This window comes from Melospiza georgiana, chromosome 1 (genome assembly GCF_028018845.1).
Source record: "Melospiza georgiana isolate bMelGeo1 chromosome 1, bMelGeo1.pri, whole genome shotgun sequence".
Lineage (NCBI taxonomy): Eukaryota > Metazoa > Chordata > Aves > Passeriformes > Passerellidae > Melospiza > Melospiza georgiana.
The window spans coordinates 59,042,834-59,068,462 of record NC_080430.1 but is presented as its reverse complement, the minus strand read 5'-3'; the positions used below and the strand labels follow the sequence as shown (position 1 = coordinate 59,068,462).

Sequence of the window (25,629 nt, the reverse complement as noted above, 5' to 3'; positions counted from 1 at the left end):
GTTGTGTTAAAGTTCCATCACCTGGAAAAGAAAGAGAAGTATTTGTAGACTAACCAGTGAATTTATTTTAATCACATTCATGTCTATTGTATTTTGGGGACTAGTTTTAGATTCACTTCAGTTTTACTCAGAGCAGCCTTCAAGATCTGCAGTGTTTTACAGATTGCTGGTCAAACTTCCAATTCGTAAAGCATTTGCAGAATTCTACAGAGACGTGTACAGACAGAAGTACCTATACATTTCTATTTGACTAACAAATTTGTTGTGCTAGTATTTATCAGATTGATTGTATTAATTTTCCACATTATTAGTTGCAGAGAGTTTTTCACTACAGTTTTGATGTGAAGAATTCTGGTGAAGAACTCCATTTGTGTTCTGAACTGAATACTTTGAGCTCTGTAGGCATTTAGTGAGTTGTAATTGTAAAGAAATTATTGGAAACATCTGATGCTTGGCTGTGGGAGTCTAAGTTGCAATTTCCTCTCATTAATATGCCATGTTTCTTCTTGGCTACAGTGCTCTAAACTGCCACATCTAATTTCTTCCAGAAGTGCCGACTTTGATCACATTATGGAGGAAGGCTCTGAACTTGACCTCACTTACATCACAGAGCGGATTATTGCTGTATCGTTCCCTGTGGGCTGTTCTGAGGAAACTTACCTCCACAATCTACAAGAAGTAACACAAATGCTCAAATCCAAACATGGTGATAATTACTTGGTATGTGAAAGATCAGCCATTTGTGACACATCTTTGTCATGTAGGAAGACTACTTTATGTCCACATAAACATTTATAAACTAAAACTCACTCTTTGGGCCATCTTTACAGCCTTGTAAGCCAAGTTCAAGATTTTCAGTAGTGTTTTAAGCGGCTAGATATTGAAAACACTTTTTTTGCTGGGGCATTGCAGTCTCTGTGTTGGTGTGGTGATAACACGTAGTCAAATGCTGAAGAATAATTTCACTGACTGTTTTCATAGTCCAAAGCATGCTCTACAAAGATACCCTGCAATGAGGAGTGTGTTCTTTGTTTGTAGCAGTGAGCTACATCTGGGTTCTCAAGTGGGTATCTGATAGTCTGTCACTGTCATGTCTTCACTTGTGAAGGCAACATTTAGAAGTAGGGTTGCTGTTGCTGTATTCTGTCTAGCTCTTCCTCATTAATTTGTTTAGGTGCATTTTTCATGCCATTTAATTTTCTATAGGAAATCTAACAAATATATAGTGAGCTTTCTCTGCAGATTTTTTTTAATGTTGACAAAAAGCTCTTAATCTCCTGTGCTGTTTACTGGCTACTGCCATGGCATGTATTGTCTCAGCTTGTTCTATGAGGGATAATTTGAAACAAGGCCAATATTTTATTTACTTTTTTTTCTTGTACTGTCTTTTTAATTGTTAGAATCAAATCCATGACTTCAGGAACATGAACTCCATTCACAGTAGAAATTTGTTGCTGGAGAGATTGTACTCATGATTTAAACACATTATCTTCTTCTCACAAACTGAGATGCTATAGGTGCATTATAAACCAGATTGAGCTTGTGATGTGGACTGAAGTCCTCAGCATGCTGCCTAGCTGCCCTTGGCTTCCCTTCCATCAAGCACTGGTAGCTTATAAGGCACATGATAGTAATAGTGTGAAGGTGACCAGTGTGTAAAGCTTTATAGGTTCAAATTCACCTGTTCTCTGGCCATTTCCATGCAATAACAGTGTAAGCTTGTAGTCTCTCCACTACTCTTAATCTCACTTAATGCTTGACTGTATTACAAAAATCTGATATATGGTAAGTCTGGTTTAGTGTCTCAGAAGGATTGTAGTCTCTGCCTCTGAAAGGGGTTGTAGTCAGTTTCTTCTGCAAAGTTGGGATTTTTTTATTTTTTGTTTTAGTTCTGTTCTATTTATTAATTTATTTTCTAATGGCTACTTTGGAAATCAGCTGTCTTGATAAAAAGAAGGCTTTATGCCATCTACTCCAAATGTGTTTCTACAAATTTGTAAAATAACCTGACAAAGCACAGCCAGGTTGTAGATTCAGAGAGCTTGTTTTTAAACTACCTTTTGTTTCTCATGTTTTGAACACCTCTTCAGCCTGCTCAAGAGGCACATGTGAATCAGCAAAGAAAAAACCCCAAAACCTCCATGAAATGGTATACAACTCAGCAATCCTGCTGAAGTTGATAGGAACAATTCTACTCTTCTATTGGGTCAGGGTCTCAGATAACAGAACATATACTACAGCATTTGTCATTTTTTTCTAGTTGTTTTCCTTTCACTACAGTGAAGGGAGTGAACACATTGTTTCCTGCTTGATTCCTGTTCGGTATGAAGAATATGAAAAAAAACCCCTAAGTATCTAATTTTCTTTAACAGTAGAGGATTATACTTTGACAGTCTGAAACCAGAGATTAAAGTCTGTTGATAGCTTACCGTGAATTTTTCTCTGCTTTGATGTCCTAAAAAACCATATTCCCTGTAGGCTTTGGTTCCCAGAAGAAACATGACTTTCCCAACAGATGAAAATTAGAAACTGAAGTTAATGCTCCTCTTTCTTGTACCAAAATATAAGTAAGTAGACCTAGGATATGCAAAAAAGGGACCAAAAGGGACGCAGTTAATCTTCCACTGTGTTATGGTTTAATCCCAACCAGTAATTTAGCCCCACACAGCTGCTCCCTTGCTTTCTCACCAGTGGAATGGGGGAGAGAATCAGTAGAGTAAAAGTGAGAAAAGACATAGGATGACTTTAACAGGTTAAATAAAAGCTTTACACACGAGCAAAGCAAGACAAGGAATTATTAATTGCTTTCTATGGTCAGGCAGATGTTCAACCATCCTCAGGACAGCCAGGCTTCATAAGCCAAAATGATGACTTGGGAAGCCAAACACCACCACTCTGAATGTCACTGCTCCCTCCTTCCTTTGGCTTATATGCTGAGCATGTTATATGGTATAGAAAATCCCTTTGGTCTGTTGAGATCACTTGTCTTGGCTCTGTCCTTTCCCAGCTTCTTCTGCATCCCCAGCCCACTCACTGGTGGGGTGGTATGAAGGCTCTTGGAAAGAAAAAAATTTCTTGAAAAAAAAAAAGCTCTTGACACTGTGTAAGCACTGCTCAACAATAATGAAAACATCCCTGTTTTATCAACACCATTTTCAATAAAAATCCAAAACACAGCCCCATATGGGGTACTGTGAAGAAAATTAACTCTACCCCAGCCAAAAACAACACACAATGGCATCTATTTATACCATATATTTCTCTTCAAAGGCTTCTATGATGTCCTGCTTTGTTGTATGCAAAATGTTGGTTCCTGCACCTTCTTGTTTCTGTTCTGTGCTGTTAGAATTCCTGGAGTATCTCGATGTGATCACTGTAGCTTGATGGGGACTTGGGTACAACAGCGTCTTTGAGTTTGCTGTCTGACCCAGCAGTTACAAATACCCATCATGAGCACGACTGTATCCTGACACAGGAATTCTTAATTGTTCTTAAATATAAATACAATAAGAAAGATGAATAAAAAAGTTTTTGTCATATACCCCTTATTTTTCTGAGGAAAATTTTAGGTAATTGATTTCTTAATATAGCGTTAGCACTCATTTTAAGAATTCAGTATTGAGAACTACACCTCTCTGTTACTTTGTTTTCCAACTAGGAAAGCTAATAGAAAATTACAAAAAAATTTGTGTCACTTATAGAAGACAATGTTCATTTAATTCCTGTTTTACTATTGGCATTTCAGGAAGGATAAGTACAGTGATGTAATTGCTTTAACCTGTTCAGTTTTTGGCTTCTTTGCTTAGACAGCTGATGAGAGTGCTGGTTAATGCAAAAGGGTAATACTTTAGAAGAGTGTTGCACTTTAGAAAAGGGTTCTTAAATTGTCCTTGGGTAGTGCTAAACTATATAAGGGACTTACCTCATATTTACTCTTTCTCATGTTTATGACCTATTTATTCCTTTCTCTCAGTGTAATTAATGAGACTTTTTCAATGATTATGCAATCTGTACATAACTTGGCATGTAAAATAGCCATGCTGTGAAGGAGAATCTGCCTCATTAGCATTGTTTCAGTTCTTGAGTAATGGTATTTCAACTTTTTGTTATTGATTGATACTAATTTAAGGCACTTTCTAATGAAAGAGTCAGTTATTCTTGTATACACTGCTTTCTTTTGTTCATTTTGCAGTCTGTCTTTTCATTTACTCCTTATTAAACAGTAAGTAGAGGGTAACTTGCTATTTAGTGGGTTAACAGAAGAGTTGGAAAACCTCACAGTCTAAGTTATAATTAAATAGGTATGTCATATCTTCCCTGCAAAGTTTTGACAGACCAATACTTGTCAGGAATGCAAATTCAAATATTTAACAGTGTACCACCCTCTCAGACTTCTTATTGTTAATTCTTATGGTCATCATTATATTTCATGTTAGCCAGGTCTCTCAGTATACCTCTGACTCAAAGCCATGTGAAATAAATAAGATGTAGTAGAATTTTAATTGTCCTTTTTCAAAATGTGCATTTAGGTTTAGCTTTAGTTACATTGTAAAATAACTGAATATCTAAAATACATTAGTGCTACCTAATGTCAAATGTTAGCCATATCATTGTAGTTTCTGGCAATTTTTATGTTTCAAATACATCTATTTACCACTTAAATTATATACTCTTGATGGTTAATATTTTTTTCTTTCTTTCTGAACAGGTATTAAACCTCTCTGAAAAGAGGTATGACCTTGGCAAGCTTAACCCAAAGGTAACGACTGTCTTCAGTAACATAGCTTTCTAGTGTTAAATACAACTTAAATGGCCTGAAGCTATGCAAGTGTTGATATACAGAGTAAGAGAAGTTGTTTTGAAAGATACTAAAACATCCCACATGCATCCCTTTTTATTTTTTCTCAAGTTCTGTTTTGTGTCTGTTAGTTCTGTGTTTTACACAGCTATTCTTGTTATTTTCTTAGGACCATAAGCCTGTTGTGACTTCTGAAAAACTTCTATTGGATGATACAAATTTTACTTCAAGTATACTTTTTTTTGTGCAGTCACAGAATACTGGAGTTGTATACTGTAACGTAGAGTCAGCTGAAGCTAGTGAACTTGATTCAGATAAGGACTTCCCTTTTGTACTATCTTTGAGTAGTTGCTTCTCTGCACAATAGAGTAATAAAGAATTTCATAATGATTGACATCTGACTCTTGTTCCTTCTCACTAATTGATGTGTTTGTTTGTTGTAAGAAATGGTGTGCAGGTACACTTCAGCATCTGTTATAAGGCCAGATAGAGCGGCCCAGATGTGTATTTACAGCAGTAGATTTACAGAGATAAGCTACCTGAGGAAAGTACCTCTCTCAAATTTAACTTTTTGCATGCTTTATTGATCACGAAGGATGAATTTTTTAATATTAGGCATATGTTGAATGCATAATATGTATGTATTGCATATGTTTTGTTACTAACTATGCATATAATAAAAATAGACTTAGTAAACTGTATTATATAGTGAATAGAAAATCTGAACAAAATTTTTTCATGTTTAATCATGTTGCACATGAAGGAAATAAATTTAAAATAAAATTAAAGCCATCAAAAATCATTATTTGCTCTAATTCTGTTTGAATTTACTGGTATAAAATACCAGAAATTCTAAATGAAAAATAATGTAAAAAATCAAGACCTTCAGAAATTGTCACTTCTAAATGGTTGGTGAGATTGGGATGGGGCGAGGAGGGGGAGGACGAAGTTTTTTGTTTATTTGTTTTTATGAAAGTACTGGTATCTCAAAAAAACATAAATTCCCTCTTCCCCTTTAGAGACCTGTAAGCATCAAGACAATTGAATTGCATGATTATCTGTGATGGGAAAAGTTGTGAAGACTTTCAACCATGACATTTATTTGAATCCAGATTTTAGTGTGATACTGGAGTCAAGGTGTCTCTCGTAAATGTTACTTGTTTAATTGCAGATTATGGATGTGGGGTGGCCTGATTTCCATGCTCCGCTTCTTGATAAGCTGTGCACCATCTGTAAGGCTATGGAGTCCTGGCTGGACAATGATCCTCAACACGTGGTGGTGATCCATTGCAGAGTAAGTGCTGTGGATGACTTTGTATTCATTTTCAAAAAAATTGTCCTTTACTATTCTTGTGTAAAAAAATAAAAAGTTAATCTGTTTTCAGTGTTGACAACAGTGTGCCAGATGTTGTGTTGATGTAAATAAGCTTAAATCCATTGATCTTCCATTCTTGTTAAAGATTTCTTTTTTATTACTTATGTCCTAGCCCTTGCTGCAGGTGTAGCATGAACCAATGTTACTTAACCCTTCAAAGATCACTGTTACTTCTGTAAATGTATTTAGAAGCTTGAGGTTTTTCCTGCTTGATGGAAAACTCTCCATGTTCTGTGACACTCATGAATTTTGTTGCTGGGAAAAGATAGGTACTGTATCACACATCATCTCTTTAGACTGTATGTGGTTGTAGGAATTGAGGTCATTAAGGACCTTCTGGATATTTTTGAAAGGTTTTAATTGACAGCATCATTGCAGTGCCTTAGAGTAAAGCTACCAGCGTGCTGTGTTGTTTCCTCCTGCTTGCTCGCAATAAACAAAAATAAAGAAAAACCTTAGTTAAATTTGGATAAAATTAATTCAGAACTGGATTGGTAGCTGCGTTCATGACACTTGATGCAAACCTATCTCTGTTTCACTGGCAGATGTTATTCTAAACAAAATGATGGTGATAATGGGATGGAAACTTCAAATCTGGTTTGTGTAGTCTCCAGTCCCAAATTCTTCCAGCCAGAATGTTATTGTATGAAGCACTTGAAATCTTACTAGTTGCAGGAATGCAGCCAGGAAAATGCCCATACTTGGCACAAAAGGGAGCAAAGTATTTCTAGGTATACACAGTCATATACAAATTGATAATGCATGTTTTTGATTAATGCCTTTTGCTAATATAGGTTTCCAGCCACAGAGATAGTTACAGCCACCTACTATCAGCTGAGAGACTGAAAATATTTTGAAATCTGTGAGAATTACTTCATGTTAGATTTTACTGTGTTTGTCATGTAAATTATTTAGAAACACTTTAGAACATTTTTGAAATTATCCAAAGAAAATCAGTTACTATAAATCTCAGGTGTTGAGGAGGTAAAAATGTGAAAACATGCCAGAAAGGTCTATTCTTTCTAAAATAGGTATTTTATTGCATTTCATCCTGGGAATTGCAGCATTGTCTAGACTTGTTGTGAATGATCACTAAAAAATAATACAAAATTAGAGTAGTTCATACAATTTTTTTTTCTTTTTTCCCATTTGATTCCTCTTAATTGGTAAGATTTGACAGGCATGCACATAGAAATCCTACTTAGTGTTTTTTATGTCATTTGTCAGCCAGCTTACATTGACAGATAAGCTGCTACCCATTATTTCCACCTTTCCATCAACCCAGGGTGCATGAGAAAGGACTCTGAATCTCTTGCCTTGAAATTGTATTTAGTATGGGTCTTAAATATAATAATGCCAAATAATGTAATACATAAGTTATGATTCCCTTTTTCCTAATACAGGGAGGAAAAGGAAGGATAGGTGTAGTCATATCATCATATATGCACTTTACCAATGTTTCTGCAAGGTAAGTATGAATAATGCATGTTGCGTGGTTTTTTTTCCAATAAACATTGGGGAAAATGCCTTTTAGTTGATTACTGTCTGTCAGCTTAATGTTTTGTCAGGTTTTCTTCTCAAAGAGTTTTGAAGCATGTCTTTCTTAACAGAGTCTGTTTTCATTATAGTTTTCATGTAATCCTGCTTCCAGTAGAAGACTGGATTAGGTGACAGCCTAAGATCCCTTTGAAACTGACATTTTATTGGTTTTCAGATGAATGATAGACTGTGCAAGAAACCATTTTTATGTCATGGTACTATCTTTATTCTGTTAAACCTCTCTGTTTGCCACATCCATCAAGTAGCCTCTTGAATTGGTGAGAAATTATTCCTTAAGTACTTAAGAAAAATTGTTATTAAAATCTGGAAAGAGTGTTTGAATAGGGAACTCCTAGACATTGATCCGAGTGCAGATTGAAGTGTAAGGAATAATCTAGACTTGAGTTTGCAGTCATTTCAAACAGTAGGTGTCTGATTACTTAGTTTTAATTGTTTCTTTTGGAGTGCTCAAATTATGAAATGACAATTGACAATTTTTATTAAAAAAATATACAGTTTGATAAATGGTCTCAAAAAGGATGAAATGCATTTTGGATATTTTTGTTGGGATTCTAATCACATTGTTTTCCTTTGGGGTTTTTTAAATTTATACACATACATAAATGTACGTATATACATTTTATATACATACATAAATATATTAAAATAAGAATACATTCTAAATGTCATGGTTAAATCAAAGTTGGTCCTGAATTCACACCAGCATGTCAGTAATAGATCTGATCTGCTACTGTAGTTGACGGAGTCTTGAATCACTGGAGGTTAATGGCAAATTACTCATGGATGTCAGGCAAACTAGAATCCTGGAAAATAATCTGTGTTCATTGGGGTAAACCAAATTTATAAATAGTTATGGACCAAGCAACTAAGTGCATTGTGTACACCAATATGTGCTTAAAAAACCACTTGCTTCAGTGATTGTCACAATTTCATATTTTGTTGAGAAGTACTGTGAATGGCAAAAACTGTCAAGTGAAGGTAGTACAGTTGTTATGGTGTGATTTCAGTGTTGCAGTATTATGTCATCCTTAAAGGTGGTACCTAGCTATAAATATACCATTACAGTCACATTCAGGTGGTGTTTTGTTAAGCCCAGCAATGAAAGGTATGACCTTTTACCCCAAACAAATTCAGGACTCCTCCAGTGAAGTTGCAGGAGAGGAGTGAGCTTGGAAGCCCTCTTTAACTTCCTGGATATCTGGCACCTGCTATGCAAAGCTTAACTTTTCTGTGTAAGGATGAGATTGGGGGTTTCCCTGCTAGGATTTGTATATCCTTAGCATTATCAAGACTCTTGAAAATGGTACACAGCAACCTTGCAGAAGCAGAAATTACTACAGATGCTGTTGTTAAGGGTGCCATCTACTGTGTCTGAATTGTTACTTGGAAGACCTTGAGGATGTTTGCTTTAAAGAAAGTTCATATTTGTCAGCATGCATAGGTGTCCTGGTTCTGGCCAGGACAGGGTTATTTTTTTCAGTATGCTTGAGGGAGCATGGCCAGTACCCAGACGTTATTCTAGACCACCTCATGTCATTGCCAGGCATGCGGGGAAGGGGATCCTTCAAGGGAGAAGGGGTCCCTTTGGGTTGAGAAAGTGTGGCAGACAGAGCCATCCAGCATTGTCTATTGTTGGGAGTTTCCACAGTGAGAGATACTGTTTCCTTTCTTCTACCCTCTGCCATTAGTGTTGTTGTTACTATTCATTTTCTTATCTCATTCCTGTGTCCAGTGAATTGTTCTTATTCATAGACCAAAACCTGTGATCTTTGCCATTGTGCCTCCAATTCTCCTCTCCATCTCACTGCAGGGAAGGGGAAAGGAGGGAGGGAACAAGCAGCAGTGTGGTTTGGAGAGCATCAGTAGGAGCACTTAATTAGGGAATTCCCTTCCTGAAGCACAACAACATGCCAAAGAAATCTAGGCTTAATGAAATTCTGTGAATTTATGCTTAGCACCTTTGCTGTAAAGACACGCTAAGAATTAAGGTTGGAGTTGTTCAGTCTGAAAGAACAGTAGGCTCCAAGGAGACTCTCTGGTAGTCCTCCAGTACCTGAAGGAGGCCTGCAAGATGGGTGGAGTGGGACTTTTTCAAAGTAAGGCAGTGATAGGACAAGTGAGGGATGGCTATAGACTGAAGGAGAGTAGATTTAGAATATATATTAAATATAAATTCTCTAATGTTAGTGTGATGAGACACTGGAACAGGCTGTCCAGAGAAGTTGTGGATGCCACATTTCTGGAAGTGCTCAAGGCCAGGTTGGATGGGGTTTTGAGTAACCTAGTCTGGTGAAAGGTGTTCTGCCCATGGCAAGAGAGTTGGAACAAGATGATCTTTAAGGTTGTTTCCAAGCTAAACCATTGCATGATTCTATGAAAAATCTTTATTGATGCAACCTCCCTTTAGGTATATGTTGTAATATCAAATTTTCTCATTTAGGAAGGAATAATGTGTCATCACATTTAATGAGGTCAAACAGAGCTCTTTGTAAGTTTTTGGCAAATTCTATTTTAACAAGCAAAGTGCTAGCAGTTTTTGGCCACTTAGGAAGAGGCTGCCTAAATTCTGGATGGTAGTGTGGGTGAAGATGAATGAAGATATATGATGGATTGGGTGAGAAAGAGGATTTGGGTCACGAATATTGTAAGTACACACTATGCAATTTTTAGCACCCATGAAGAAAAGGCTTGACTTCATAGCCTGACCCAGCATCCAGTCAAGACAATTGGCATCTTCTGATTAATTTTTGGAAAAGGCATAAATTTCATTTTTATCCTGATATGCGTATGTGTACTTTGCAGGGTTTTTTTCCTCTGAACTCATTTAGGTTGAACTAGTTGTGGAATTTAAAAGTTAAGATACTGGTGTTGTCTTGGTTTAGGGCAGATTTGAGAGAGAACCTCCAAAAGGGAGCCCCCCCCAAAAGCAAACCTACATGACCCCTCCTCCCAACCAGTTTGGGAAGAATTTTCTTGGTGAGAAGTAGAAAAAAACCTGTTTCTTTAACAGGAAAAACACTCCCCAGCACAAAAAAATAAACAATACCAGATGACAAAACTAATTCGCTGCTCTGAAGAGATGACGAATTCAGAAAGTCTCTCCTGTGGGTGCCCGCTCTGTTATCAATCCCTCTGGCACTGGGAAAGGCTGCTGCCCAGAGCAGGCCCCCATAGACCACAAAGCACAAGCTCTCAATGCTCCCCAGGTCCCTAGTCTAGAACAGGTTGGAACAGTTCCAAGAAAAGGGAAAGAAAACCAGTCCAGGGAAAAACTTCTCTGCCTCAGCTAGCTAAACCAACTAAAAAGCAAAGGAGTGTTCTGTTCTGCTCTGTCAGTGCACAGAGAACACAATGGAGGAGTGAGAGTAGGCTGATAACAAAACTCTGTGCTTCTTCTTCTCCCTGCCTTTGCTCTCAGAGCCAGTCTTGAAGGCACAGAATATAACATCCAGCATAAACAGAACACCTGACTGGGGATACAAGCATCATAACGTCACCCTAGGACATGTGCATTCTTATATTTTGGAACTTCCGAATCTTTTATGTTCTGATGCAAGTTAAAACTGTGAACTATATCTGTTATGAGACACATTGTTTTTATCTGGAATAGATATAAAAGAATCACTATAGCATGTTACTTGGCATATGTGATGAACAACATTCTTACTGATTTTTGGCACTTCTTTTTCTTTTTTTCTGTAACCTCTTGCCTTCCTTCACCCAAAAAAGACCCACATAAGAGCCATTCTGGATAAAGAATAGAAGAAAATGTATTTTTTTGAATATGTTGTTCCTTGATTCTGTGTTTGAAGAGTTTATGGTTTCTGATATAAAATAGTTCTTTTTCAAAGACAGTCTCTTCTTGATGGCTCATGGTACAGGAAACAAAGGCTAAATGAATTACTGACTGCTTAAATTAACCTCTATCCTGGTACTACAGTTCTTTCTGAAAAAGAAAATGAATTTGTATTTTATAGAGAGAACTCCCAGTGGCACATTAAAAAAATTATGGCAAGTATCCTTCTTTGGGAGCCTGAGCTGTTTGGTTCTGCCAAAATTTTTGCATTCTGATTTCAATGTATTCTTGCTGGAAGTATGCAATTCAGTTTATTGAATAAGCATGTAGATGCTTTGCTCAGGAAGGAAACTATCTTAAGGTGTTGAATGAGAAGGTGTCAATGGAATAAACACAATTGTCCACAATATCCAAATTATTAGAGTTGTGAGTTAGGTGCTTGTTTTTTTAATTTTTCTTAACTTCCCTCCTTTTTTTCTTCCAAATATTTTTGCATATTTCAAGCAGTAGCCTGCTGAATTTTTGAGATAACACTGAAGCAGAATAACATGTGTCTCTTTCTTGACAGTGCTGATCAGGCTCTAGACAGATTTGCTATGAAGAAATTCTTTGATGATAAAGTTTCAGCTTTAATGCAGCCGTCCCAAAGAAGGTATTCAATTTGTTTCTAATTTATATCAATAGGAAATGTCATAATTATCTTCTGCATCCATCCCTTAGTCCCTTTCCAGCTATGTGGAAGCTATTTCCACAAGATCTTTCAGTGCTTCCTGAATTTGCAGCACTTTATCTTGTATTAATATTCCTTGATTGATGAGATCTCTCCTTGAGTTCCTACACATGGTCCCAGACAGACGAGACCTTTTGTACCAGACTGTTATCTAAATGGGTTCTCACTGCATTGTTTATTAACAAAGAGATATCACAATCTTGATTTTTCCAAGATAATAATAAACTAATTTTTCTGTGATACAATAATGAGTATGTGAAGAATGCTGATTAGTGTGCAATTAAGATATTTTTACTACTTGTTTAGAGGATCTGCAGATTATGCACTTGCCCCATGTCCATGCTAGTAAATGTTTGTCAAAGCATGCGATATTCATTATGGCAAGTTCATGTATCTGGATGTGTTATCTTTTCAGTCTGTCTGTATGACGAAGGTTGAATTAGGATTCAAAGTATTTCACTTTGGAAAGTGAATAGTTCTGGGGTTGACTATCTACTATGACAGGTAATTGAAGAATTCAGTACCAAAAGAGACTGATACCCATCAGACAAATAATTGTGATATAGGTGAATCTCTTTTAGAAATATAAAATATCATCTGGGTTTGATTTGGTAATTACTGGTTTGTTTTTATTTTTTTTGTCTTAATCCATGTGCATGCAGTAGATAGTTTAGAAGTTGTTTATAGTATAAGAATTTGCTAGTAATTAAAACAGAAAAACCAGTAGTAATAACTATGTAAGGTGTTTGGTTCTGTTAATCTCTAAATAAAAACGTACCAGTTACTTTTTTAACCCATTAGGTGACATGCACAGCTCCTTTTAACTTGAAAAATAGTAACACAAGACTTGAAATTAGACTTTCATTAGTAGAAGTTAGACTTGAAATAAACTTTTCATTAGTAGAAGTTCGCTGGCCTTTTTTTTGTTTCCATTTTGTGCTTGTATATATGTGTATATGTGTATTGCATTTCAATAATAAGGATTTGAGAATGCTGCCTACCAGACAGAGAAGTGTGAACCATAGCAGCAAAAGGAAAGAGATGTTGTTAATCTTCCCATTCAGAAGCCCTAGACAGCAGGCATATTTCAGTGAGAGCTAGGAACCTCCACAACAGCCTCTGAATTGTGCATCAGGGTAGTTTTCCAACCATATTGATGGGAAGTTTCAGTAGCTACTAACTTAAGTGAACTGTAGGTGAGCCCTAAAGCTAGACATTAGGTATAAATGATTGCATCTGTCTTTCCTACATCCCCTTTAAGGACACTTACTTAATTCTTCTGGGGGTAACTGCTGGTGGAAGGGCCTCAGAGATACTCGGTTTCCTTCTTGACTGAAGGAGTTAACATCTTTCCTCACCAGTACTGAACTTGAGCTGCCCTTGCCATCTTCCATACATATACACATTACCACTTAAGAGGGTAATTTCTAATGAGAACAGAGGTAGTTTTCCAAACTTTATGTCAGAACTGTTATCCCAAATCTCATCTCTCCTACCTTTGCCTGGCCTGGTAGGCCAGATGGTAGAGATGGTAGGCCACTAATCTTATTGTAGAGAAAGGAAAACCAACTCTCTTAATATTTGTGGATAACTTTATACTCCTTTGTCCCCATTCTGATCAGTCAGTGGCCTTTTAATACCCCTTTTCTCTGAAACCATTGCTGGGTAATTAATTAGTGATATCCTTGTTAAAACCCAGTTGATGTATAAATGGGTATAATTTAAGTGGATCTCAAAATTGTAAAATATGAAAATGCACCCATTTTTCACATTTTGAAACCTTTTCTCTACCAAATCTTGTCTAGATAAAAATAAATTGTCGCAACTAAGTCACTTAGCTTTTTCCTACTGCTAGTTGGGTACTGTAACAATGACAAGAAGAGTAGCTATAGACCAGATCTATTTTGAATCCATTCTCAGATAAGCAGTTGAAGATTTCTCTGAATGAGAAATGCAGATAGAGACCCTTCATATGAAAAAAATTTCTCACAAACCTTGAGGATAAATGTTTGAACGCTCTTCTCAAAAATAAGCTGACTGTCTCTAGGCCCCTTAAGTGCACTACCTTGAGAAAAGTTTTCAAAAATTTCAGTCTAATTTTTGTAATAATTGAAAGCTGGTGAAGAGAAAATGGTCACATTGGTAATAGTAAATAATTTATTAAAGTCGTGAGAGGTCACTGACAAAACATTTTAAGACAATATTTTTTGTCACGTTAGGTGTGTCAATTTGTAAAATTTGTGCTTTTGATGTACCAAATCCTTTCAGAAAGACTGAAGGAGAAAACAACAACAAAAAAAGCCTTTTCTTAACATTTAAAATAGAGCTTTGCAAGCTCTCTGTAAAATTAAATCTATTTTAAATTACCCACAACCCCCATTCTGGGATAGTAAAGCTGTTGTTACTCAGCAGGATATCCTTAGTTGTGGCTTTGCCAGGAGTTCAGCTAATGAGATCTGTGCATAAAGGTGAAAAAAAGGTGATTTTTCTCTATACATTCCCGAGAATAAAGTTAAATGAAGATTGTCTCATAGGCATGGAAAAAAAAGGGACTCAAAGCTGGTGGAAAAATTAAAGACACAGCAGTGATGTTTACTTGCATGTATTTGCTCAATATCTTGTGACCATACCACATATTAAATCACAGAAATAGAATAATTTTCACAGTGCTGTGGTAGTTTTCCTCTTGTTTGGTGCTGAATGAGATCACTTCTCATTATGAAGATGTTATTTGACTGCATTGCTCTTGAGATTTCTGATGAGGGCACTTCTTGCTCTTGTTTTAATGAAGATGACTTCACTGTAAATTGGATGGGAACCATATCATGCTGCCGTGAAAGACATTTAAGACTACAGTTGTAATTAGGAATGTGTACCAAAACAATTGACTTTACTGTCTCTTCTACTTAATTTCTTACTTAGAGTAGTAATGTCAACAACTAAAATAAAGATATCAACAATAGCAATGTAACAGCCATGGATTTAATACAGTGGTAAATTAAAGTGTCTTTTCATGCTGTTTTGTGAAGATTATTATTTTGGATTTATGTGCATTGTCACAATACTACTGATTACCCATAATCTGGAAATACCATTGTGTAAGTAATGTATTTCCCTAGTATTAGTGGTTTTATATAATTCAGATAAACTTTTTGTTTTCAGATACGTGCAGTTCTTAAGTGGCCTTCTATCTGGATCTGTGAAAATGAATGCAACCCCTCTTTTCCTGCACTATGTTATCCTTCATGGCATCCCCAACTTAGATGCTGGGGGAGGTAAATTATCTAATTTTTCCTATTCAGGTGTAGGATCAAAGTCTTGTTTCATTTTGGAACTTTCTAGAAAGGCTGCATGAATCTCAGATTAGAATTAATATCTTTTTGATATCCATCAAAATATTCCAAATAAAGTAGCCAGAAGAGAAGCATTCTAAGAGTAAAAATTGGAGCAGGTGAAATCAATTTCCTGTTTTTTGTTAAATGAATGGTTTATGCTATTTGTCTCTGCCTATCTCTGAACAGTTGTGGTCTCTTACTGTAAAGGATCTGGGAACCTGGTCATGTTTCATAATTATTTCCTCTTTGTTTTGGGAAATGATTATAAATATAATCTCTTTTCTGTTTTGAGAATGGATTTCATGTTGATAAGCTGTTCGGATAGGGTGTACTTACAGAATTACACAGAATCATTTTGTTTGGAAAAGGACCTCCAAGATCATAGAGTCCAACCTTTGACCCATCATCACTTTGTCAGCGAGACCATGGCATTAAGTGCCATGTCCAGTTGTTTCTTGAACACCTGCAGGGATGGTGATTCCACCACCTCCCTGGGCATTCTGTTACAAAGTTTAACAACCCTTTCAGTGAGAAAATTCTTCCTGCTGTCCGAAAGGAGCTTTCTCTGTGCCATTTGAGGCTCTGTCCTCTTATTGTATCATTCGTTGCCCAGGAGAAAAGTCTGACTCCCACCTTGCTACAATCTCCCTTCAGGCAGGAGATTGGAGTGATAAGGAGTTATATGGAGTGATAAGGTCTCCCTGAGCCTCCTTTTCTCCAGGTTAAATAACCCAGGTCCCTGAGCCACTCCTCATATGTGTGGACATGTGTGGAGACTCTTCACCAGCTCTCTTGACTTTTTCTGGACACACTACTGCATTTCAGTGTCTTTCTTGAAGTGAGTGGTCCAGAACTCAACACAGTAGTTGAAGTGTGGCCTCACCACTGCTGCTAACATGGCTTGCTATCCTAAGTGGATTTAAAATTAAAATGATAGAATGAGATAATGTGCTAGAGCACAGTGAAGGAATAAACTTTAGTGGTTGCACTTGATGAACTTAGAGGTCTTAATGATTTATGATTTGTTTCTGCATTTTTATTATCCGAAGGTAAAATAGCACTGGTCTTTTGTAATATAATCAGCATGAATTTGATATTAATATATTTTCATTGTTGTTTAATCTTTTTTTATTTCTAAAATAACTGTTTTAATAAAGTTAGGGTATTGTTTGTTCTAGTTAGAAATTTAAGGGCCTTATTAATTCTGAAAAAAATCTGAAGATCAAATAATCTGTTTATTTGGAAAATGTTTTTATTTTATATTGGGGGTTTGCTTTCTTTTGGCCATTGTCATTCTTCCTTTATTAATTTCATTTTCTTGAAGCATTTATTTCCTTCCTTACTAGAATCCTTTAAAGTCCCTCCCTATTGTATTCAGAACTAGTCTAAAATAAAATAAAATAAAATACCTTTTAGGCAATTTTGCTTTGAAGGGTATTTTGACAGTCCAGCATTACCACTTATGTGCCATTTTGCTCAGTCTGGTTGTGCATGAAACTTCCTAGTTGTAATGGTTTTCCTATATCTGAATGTTACAAAACACTCTTTTTTGTTGGATTCTTTTCAGCTTGTTGGCCTTTTCTGAAGTTATACCAGGCTATGCAGCCAGTTTATACATCTGGAATATAGTAAGTTGTAAGCATTTTCCACTATGATTGGGTTTAGGTTTTAATTTCCATGATTGCAGAATTACATAGCCTTTTTTAGTTTTGTTTGTGGGTTTCTTCTTTGTTTTATGGTTTTGTGTCTTTAAACCATGTATTTTTTTTTCTTCTGTCAAGTAGCATACAGTCAGAAAATCAAAGTCAAATCTGCATTGCTATAGACCCTGCCCAGCTTTTGAAAGGAGATATTATGGTGAGTTAATTGTATGGAATGAAAATCTATTGACATGACATTTAGTTTACAGTTTCTGACCTGTTTTGTGCTGTAAAAAAAATTATTTAATGAAATGCCTGGAAATACTACAGAATAATTTAGGTTAATTTAGTCATCATTTTTGGCTTTCATGGGAATAAAAAATCTTGTAAAACTAAAACAAAAAGGTTTATAGGAGCAAATTGTTTTCAAAACAATTGCTCTCAGCATTCTCCTTTTATAGCATCACCAAGTCCAGTAAGACCTGTATTGCTCTTTTCTTTATAAAAATAACTGTGGGGAGTATTTGTAATTTGGCATTAAAATATCTTGCCCTCTAATTTGGCAGGCAGTGTGCACAACTGTAAAACTATCTGCTATAAAGAAAATGCCTAAGTAATTCTAAATTGTTCTGCACTCAAAAAAGTGGTATACCAAATAAGGGATAGGTAATGTCCAAGGTCTGGCCAGCATAAGGTTAAATTTTGCAGTAGCCAGACAGGGAGGGCATGGTTTGGACCCAAAGGTTATTTTGTATGACCTCATGTTATTTTTCAGGGACAGGGGGAGGGCTTCCTTCCTCGTCAGGTAGCGTGATGGAGGGAGTGCTCAGGTTTTGCTGAGGTTTCTGGGAGGTAGGGGGAGGAAGAATGGGAGAGGTCTGTGAGCAATTGTGAGTGAATTGTCTAGGTTTTGTTTACTTGTACTCTCTGTCATTTGTATTGTTGCTGTTACTGTTTGTGCATCCAATTCTCCAGCCTGCTGCAGGGGAGAGGGGAAGGGGTAGTGCTTGAGCAGTGTGTGTGGTTTGGAGTGTTTCAGTGAGAATACTAATTGGAAAACACCATTTCTGAACCATGATAGTCTTATTTGGCACCCAATGTGAGGCACAAAAGGTTAGGATAGCAACAGGTCTGCTCAGAGTGGGTTTGAAACAAATTTCATCTAAGCATTTTGTTGCATTAGGTTCAGAGCCACTGGTCACAATGTTGCTTAATTTGTCCATATAGTGTGGTACCTAACTTTATATATTTCCATACCTCATGATATTTTTCAGATCAGGGAGAGGGGTCAGGATTGTTTTGTTGGTGTACTATGTGATACAAGCTTATGATGTGGTAGCATCAAGGACAGTGAGGGTCATTTGGATGTGTATTGAGTACTGCTCTCCTGCCCTTACCTCCAGCATTACCTTTGGGAGTCCATTAATAATCATATCCAGTTTGTGGGGGGCACAGGGGAGAATGATTTTCCCAAGCTTTTCATCTCCTTTTTCTCTTTCAGACCTCTTACAACAGTTTTTGAAAATTTTGAATTCCCCTTGGATATTACGGAAAGCTTGTTCTTGTGGCTAGGTCTGCCAGCTCTCCTCAGTCTGGTCCACACCATGTTAGTTACAGGCGATATTTTTTGGAGGGTCTTTCAGAGATCTGCCCTGAGGGTGGGTCATTATGAGTGGCATGGAAGGCAGGAGAAAATGGGCCAGCTTCTGAAGGACTATTCTGCTCCAATGGTTTGTAAGTTCACCCGTGAAGAACTACAAGACTCTGTTGAAGTGATAAAATATGCAAAAGAAGAAATGCTGTGGCAGTTCCAGAAAGGAATGAAGTTATGCAATGTGCGGGGCTCTGGCATCTGTTTATTGGACATTTCTCATTACCAGACAGCACCATCAGTGGGAAGGGAGGAAAGCATATCAACAGGCACTGTGGCCACTCAAACTGCAGCTGAACCAGGGGAACAACATGTGCTGGTAGCAGTTGCTCCTATACAGAAGAAGAAATCCAAGACTGAATCAATTGGCATAAGGGATGAAGAGGCAATAGGGCACTCGACAAGAGGAAGAAGCAGGGCAATCACCTGACATCTGTCTCTGGGTGAGCTATGAGGTATGAGTAAAGATTTCAGCCACCAGCTGGGTAGCCCCTGATGATGTGGCTGGTCTAATACTGGGATATTGTGGCCAACGATATGAAACCAAATGGTAGTGAAGCCAAGCAACTGGGATTTGTGTCTTGGAATGCGTGCATTGGGATTGGGAAGAGGACAGCGTCTCAGCCTCAGGAGGTAACTACTGTCAAGTATAGGGAGTGTCTTGTATCTTAACAAGAGTGATCTATTAGTGCAGTGAGACAAGTGGAACACCATGGAGAAAAGTACTTGAGAGAAATAGCTGTGCTGGAGGTACTTTGTAAGGATTCAAATAATGAGCAATTCCCTATAAATCCAGATGAAGTCTGGTGTACACAAACACCGCATGTGGTGGAAGTTCCTAGGAAGTGCACCATTGCTGTATATGAACTCATTGACAGTGATATCATGGAAAGAAAGTGAACAAAGACCTTCCTCCCTATGGGCCTGCATCTTGTCCATAGAAAGACTGCCCCAGGACCTCCTGGAATTTCAGACAGGACTATCAGCAATTTAAAGAAATGTCCCATGCCCTACCAGTACAGACCAGTCTCTGCTATTAACAACAAGTGTTGTCCTGCTCAAGAGAGAGGGTACACCATACAAAGCAACCTGTGGTTTTACGTGCATAACCATGGAGAGGATATATGGAGGTGGGATGGAAAACCCACCTCTGTCCTAGCAGCACTGCTGTGTGAATTGAGAGGAAGCACAACTACTGCAGGAAATTCTTCAAGGATAAATCCTGCTCCAATTTCCAGTGAGTAAGACATCAGAGAGAATAGGTGGGCTGATGCTACTTCCAATGCTCTTGAAGGGATCTCTATGCTTACAAGAAATAAGTAACAAGTACTGTTACAGGAGGGGCCATACCTTCAGCCAGGTGTGGGAAAGGGAAAGTCTGATTTATTTGACTTCATGGATCCCACGGCCTGGAACATCAGACCCACATGAGTGTGAGGTTTTAGTTGACACCAGCATACAATGTACCCTGATGTTGTTGAGATATGTAGGAGCAGAATCTTTTGCTGTTTCTGGGGTGACAGGTGGCTGTAATGGAAGCTGTAGTGAGCCTGACTGGGAATGAATGGAAAAACACCCAGCTGTGACTGGTCCAGAAACCCTGTGCATCATTGGCATAGATTACCTTAGGAGAGGGTATTTTGAGGACCCAAAAGGGCATCATTGGGCTTTTGGTGTTTCCACAGCTGCTGTGGAGACAGAGGAAATTGGACAGCTGAACACCTTCCCTGATCTCTCAGAGGACCCTTCTGCTAACTGCCATGACAATGTAGCCTTGACAGTAGCGCAACAAACAGTGACACCATGTTTTGTCATAGCATGGTGGCCCTGGTTGGGTAAGAATTAACATTGACTCCATGATTCCAGAAGGCTGATCAATTGCTTTATTAGACTATACTTATTAAGAAAAACATATCCCTTACAGACAATCAGATACAAGTGGACCCTATTGGTCCTTGAATCCAAATGCCATCACCATTGGCCAATTAAGAAGTTACCCTTTGGTAAACAAATCTCCATACCACATTCCACATGTTCACAAAAACAGGTGCAGCAAGTGAAGATAAGAATTGTTTGTCCTTCTTTTCTCTGATCTTCTCACAGCCTTCCCCAGGACAATGCCTGGGAAACTTGTGCCTGTCGCTCTCTGTGACCAGAGAGTGGTTGCCGCAGTGATTCCTCATGAATGAAGTGATTCATCCTCCAGAAAGCCAAGGAGTGGTCAGCGAGACTCGCTCACCCTTTATTAGTACTCTGTGGCCAGTGCATAAGTCCATTGGAGAGTGGAACACCACTTCTGAGTGCTGCTGTGCTGGGCATGCTGGAACTTCACTATGAACTGGAGCCCAAAGCAGCAAAATGGTGTCTCTTCACATTGCTAATGCACTTTTCTCCATTCCTTTAGCAGAAAAGTGCAGGCAACAGTGTGATGTTACCTGGAGGGATGTCTAGTACACCTGAAATGGACTGCTCCGGGATTTGAAATAGCCCCACTATTTGCCATGTACTGATCCAGACTGAACTGAAAAAGGGCAAAGCTCCAGAATACTTGCAACACATTAATGACATCATTCTGTGGGGTTACACAGCAGAGGAAGTTTTTGAGAAAGGCAAGAAGACAATCCAGGTCCTCCTGAAGGCTGGCTGTGTCATAGAGCAGAGTAAGGTCAATGGACCTGCCCAGGATATTCAGATTTTAGGAGTAAAATGGCAAGATGAGTGTTGTCAGGTTCCAATGGATGTAGGCAAAAAAAAATAGCAGATATGTCCCCGTCAACCAGCAAGAAGAAAACACAGGCTTTCCTAACTGATAGAAGTTTTTGGAGGATGTATTTTTCAGATTTTAGTTAGATTGTAAGACCTCTCTATCAAGTGAAGAAGAATGATTTTAAGAAGAATGATTTTAAGTGTGGTCCTGAACAACAACAAGCTTTTGAACAAATCAAACAAAAGACTGTTCATGCAGTAGCCCTTGGGCCAATCAAGACAGGATAAGATGTGAAAAGTGTGCCCTATACTGCAGCTGGGGGGAAAATGGTCTTTCCTGAAGTGTCTGGCAAAAGATATCCAGGGAGACCTGAGGACAAGCCCTAGGGTTCCAGAGTCAGGAATCCAAGGGCTGCTACACCCCTACTGAAAAAGATATCCTGGCAGCTTATGAAGGGGTTTGAGCTGCTTCAGAATGATTGACATCAAAGCACAGCTCATCCTGGAGCCTCAACTGCCAGTGCTGGGTTGGATGTTCAAAGGATATTTCACACATGCCACTGATGCTTCATGGAGCGAGTCATGCTGATCACATGGCTAGCTTGAATAGGAAACCCCAATTGCCCAGGGATCTTGGAAGTCATCACAAACTGGTCTGTAGGCAAAAATTTTGTACTAACATCAGAGAAGCAGGAGAAGAAGGTGACATGCTGAGGAGATCTCACTATATAATCAGCCCCAGAAAATGAAAGCAATATGCTCTCTTTACCAACAGTTCTGCTGTATTGTAGAGATACATTGAAAACAGAAAGCTCCTGTATGGAGTCCTGTGTGACAAGTTGCAGAAGCTATTGAGGGACAAGGTGGATCAAGTCAGGTCACAGTACTGAAGGGCATCCAGTTGCCTTTAGATATTACTGAATGAGAGAAATGGCCAGCACTCTACCATGGATGGTGTACACTGACTCACAGATGGTGGCAAGTGTTCTGTGGGGGTATCTGTATTGGTGGAAAAAGATTAATTGGTAACACAGAAGTAAACCTATCTGGGCGATTGAATGGCATCTAGACATTGCTGCCTGGATAGAGAAGTTGGCTGCAAAAGTACCTCATGGAGATGCAGACATACTGAAGAGTTAGGCTACTGAAGAACGTTGCAACAACAGGTGGCTCAAGCTGCCAAGATTAAAGTGTCTCAGGTGGATCTGGACTGGGAACATAAGGGTGAATTACTTCTGGCTTGGTGGGCCCGTGATACCTCAGTATATGAGGGAAGAGATGCAACATACAGATGGGCTTGTGATTGAGGAGTGGATTTAACCATGGGCTCTATCTCTCAGGTTATCCATAAGAGTGAAATGTGCTGCAATCAAGCAGGACAAGCAGGTAAAGCCCCTGTGGTATGGGGGACAATGGTCATAATATAAATATGAGGAGGTCTGGCAGATTGATTGCATCACACTCAGGCAAACCCACCAAGGCAAGCATTACCTTCTTACAATGCTGGAAGCAACCACTGGACATATAACTTGTACCTCAAACCAGTGCCAGCAGCACCATCTTGGGCTTTGAAAAGCAAGTCCTGTGGAGACATGCCACCCCAGAAAGAAGTGAGTTGGACAACTGATTGGACAACTGATTTCAAAAATTGTGTCATAGACACCTGGACCAGACAGCATGGTATGGAGTGGGTGTTTCATACTCTTTATCATGCACCAGCCTCTGGGAAAACTGAACATTACAATGGACTGTTAAAACCATGTTGAAAACAATGGATGGTGGGACCTTCAAACATTGGGACGTAGCAGAGGCCACCTGCTAAGTTAACACAAGAACTCTACCAATTGAGCTGGCCCTGCCCAATCGAAACCTCCACATACTGCAGAAGGGAATAAAGACCCTGTGGTGCATGAGGAATATGTTAGGCAAGACAGTTTGAATAAGTTCTGCTTCAAGCAAAGGCAAACCCATCCATGGGATTGTTTTTACTCAGGGACCTGGATGCACTTGGTGTGTAATGGAGAGGTACAGGAGAAATATGGTGTGTACTTCAAGGGGACTTGATTTTTGGGTGAAAACAGTAATATTAAATTGTATAATGTTGGTTGCTGAATGACACTGAATGCCAGTGTAAACAGTGAGAACAAACAGTGAGAATGGACCACTCCAGATACACCAGTCATGAGCTCCTGTTGCAGCTTGCAACCACCCAACAGCACACCAGCCCTTCTGCCTTAGAAGACACCTAGGACAATGGAAATGATAGTCATGAACTGATTGAATGCAGCAGACAACTTGAAAGGATTAGGCCAGTGACTATGGAAATGATACCTGTGCTTGTGTGTGTGTGTGTGTGTGTGTGTGTGTGTGTATGTACATATATATGTGTGTGTGTGTGTGTGTGTGTGTGTGTGTTTGTGTGTAAATGGAAGGTGTGGGTTTTGGGCATGATGTAGATGGCATAGAATAAGGCATGGATAATGTCCTGGTCCTGTTCAGGACAGTTTTAATTTTTGCAATAGCCAGAAGGGGCATGGCTAGGACACAGAGGTTATTCTATACCACCTTGTTTCATTTTTTTGGGATGGGGAAGGGCTTCCTTCTGGTTTGAATTGCATGGTGGAAGGAGCAGTTGGGCACTGTTGGGGATTCTGTGGGGGGAAGGTTTGAGTAATTGTATATGACTCATTCATTTGTTGTTGTTGTGGTTTTTATTTTCTTGTACGCTCTGTTATTAGTATTGTTGCTGTTACTTTTCGTTGTCTTATTTCACTGCTGTTTTCAATAAATTGTTTTTATCTCAGTCTGTCATCTTATCTTTTGTGCCTCCAATTCTCTTCAGCTTGCTGCTGGGGAAAAGGGGAGAGGGTGTGGTTGAGTGGTGTGTGGTTTGAAATGTTTCAGTGGGAACACTGAATTGGGGAATACCATTCCTAAACCACAAGTGTCCAGATTTGGTATCAGATTATTTTTTCCCCTCTCCCTATTCAGTTCTGTATATTGTTCTTTTGTTCTTTCACTGAAAAAGGGACAAACAATTTTTAAATATACTATTATAAATTGGCATACTTTGAAAGTTTGAGACAGTTTCATATTAAGGACATTTTGTTAGTTTTTGAAGGACTGTTGGTGCCTAAGGAAATGGAATAGATCACAATAGAAATCAGTCTGAGATAAACTCAGTATCTCTCAAATGAGATTTTAGAATAGAAAAAAGAGCATGTAGCTTTTCAGTAATGCATCTTTTAAAAGAGATAATCTTCCATAATCTCATGATATTATCTGAGATAATTATGAGCAAACTAGTGTCTTTTTCAGCATTTCAGTGTTTTCTAAACAAAAACTTTAGTTTTGAATATTTTTTATTCTGTCTAAGCAAAATCTTCAGTGGTATCAGACAAAAATAATGATATGTAAGATGCTCCACCTCCAATTCATAAAAGGTTTAACTGTTTGAAATGCATGTTTGTTTGTTTGTTTTAAAAAGGTAAATATCCTTTCTTGCCTTAGATTTAAGGAATTTGTTAACATCATGTGAATAGCATGTGGTGATACAGAACAGATGCAGCTGTTGAGAAGCTGCACTGACATCTGCAAATGCATATAGGAATTTTCCAGCACATTACAGTGGCTTGCTGTCCTGATTTAGGGCAAATTTGGTGGAGAATCTCCAAAGGAGGGCCCCTCCAGAAAGCAAAACCCACACGGCCCCTCCCCCCAACCGGTTCGGGAAGAATTCCTCAGAGAGAGGTGGAAAGAACCTGTTTATTTAACAGGCACAGCACCCCCCCCCAGCACACAAAATGAACAATACCGGATGACACCACTCTGAGAAAGATGACAAAATCAGAAAGTCTCTTTCACGGGTGGTTGCTCTGTTCTCAGTCCCTCCGGCGCTGGGGCAGCTGCTGCAGCCAAACGGTGCAAACCTTCGGTGTTCCCAGTCCCAGTCCGGTGCAGGTTCAAGATGGTCGAAGAAAAAGGAGAGGAGAAACAGTCCAGGAAGGAATTTGGACTGTTTAGCTAAACTAGCTAATA

The 25,629-nt window shown here is 38.4% G+C and overlaps 1 protein-coding gene across 2 annotated transcripts in view; it reads left to right on the top strand.

Annotated features, from left to right (window-relative positions):
* The window catches only part of TNS3 (tensin 3), a 162,550-nt gene that overhangs the window by 43,927 nt on the left and 92,994 nt on the right, over positions 1-25,629 (top strand). For both annotated transcript variants that reach the window (XM_058034826.1, XM_058034748.1), the window contains 8 exons: positions 549-720; positions 4,709-4,759; positions 5,970-6,092; positions 7,577-7,641; positions 12,098-12,181; positions 15,422-15,534; positions 17,162-17,222; positions 17,376-17,451. In XM_058034826.1, the coding sequence (XP_057890809.1) occupies positions 571-720; positions 4,709-4,759; positions 5,970-6,092; positions 7,577-7,641; positions 12,098-12,181; positions 15,422-15,534; positions 17,162-17,222; positions 17,376-17,451 (723 nt within the window). In that variant the 5' untranslated portion in view covers positions 549-570. The remainder of the gene's footprint in view (positions 1-548; positions 721-4,708; positions 4,760-5,969; positions 6,093-7,576; positions 7,642-12,097; positions 12,182-15,421; positions 15,535-17,161; positions 17,223-17,375; positions 17,452-25,629) is intronic.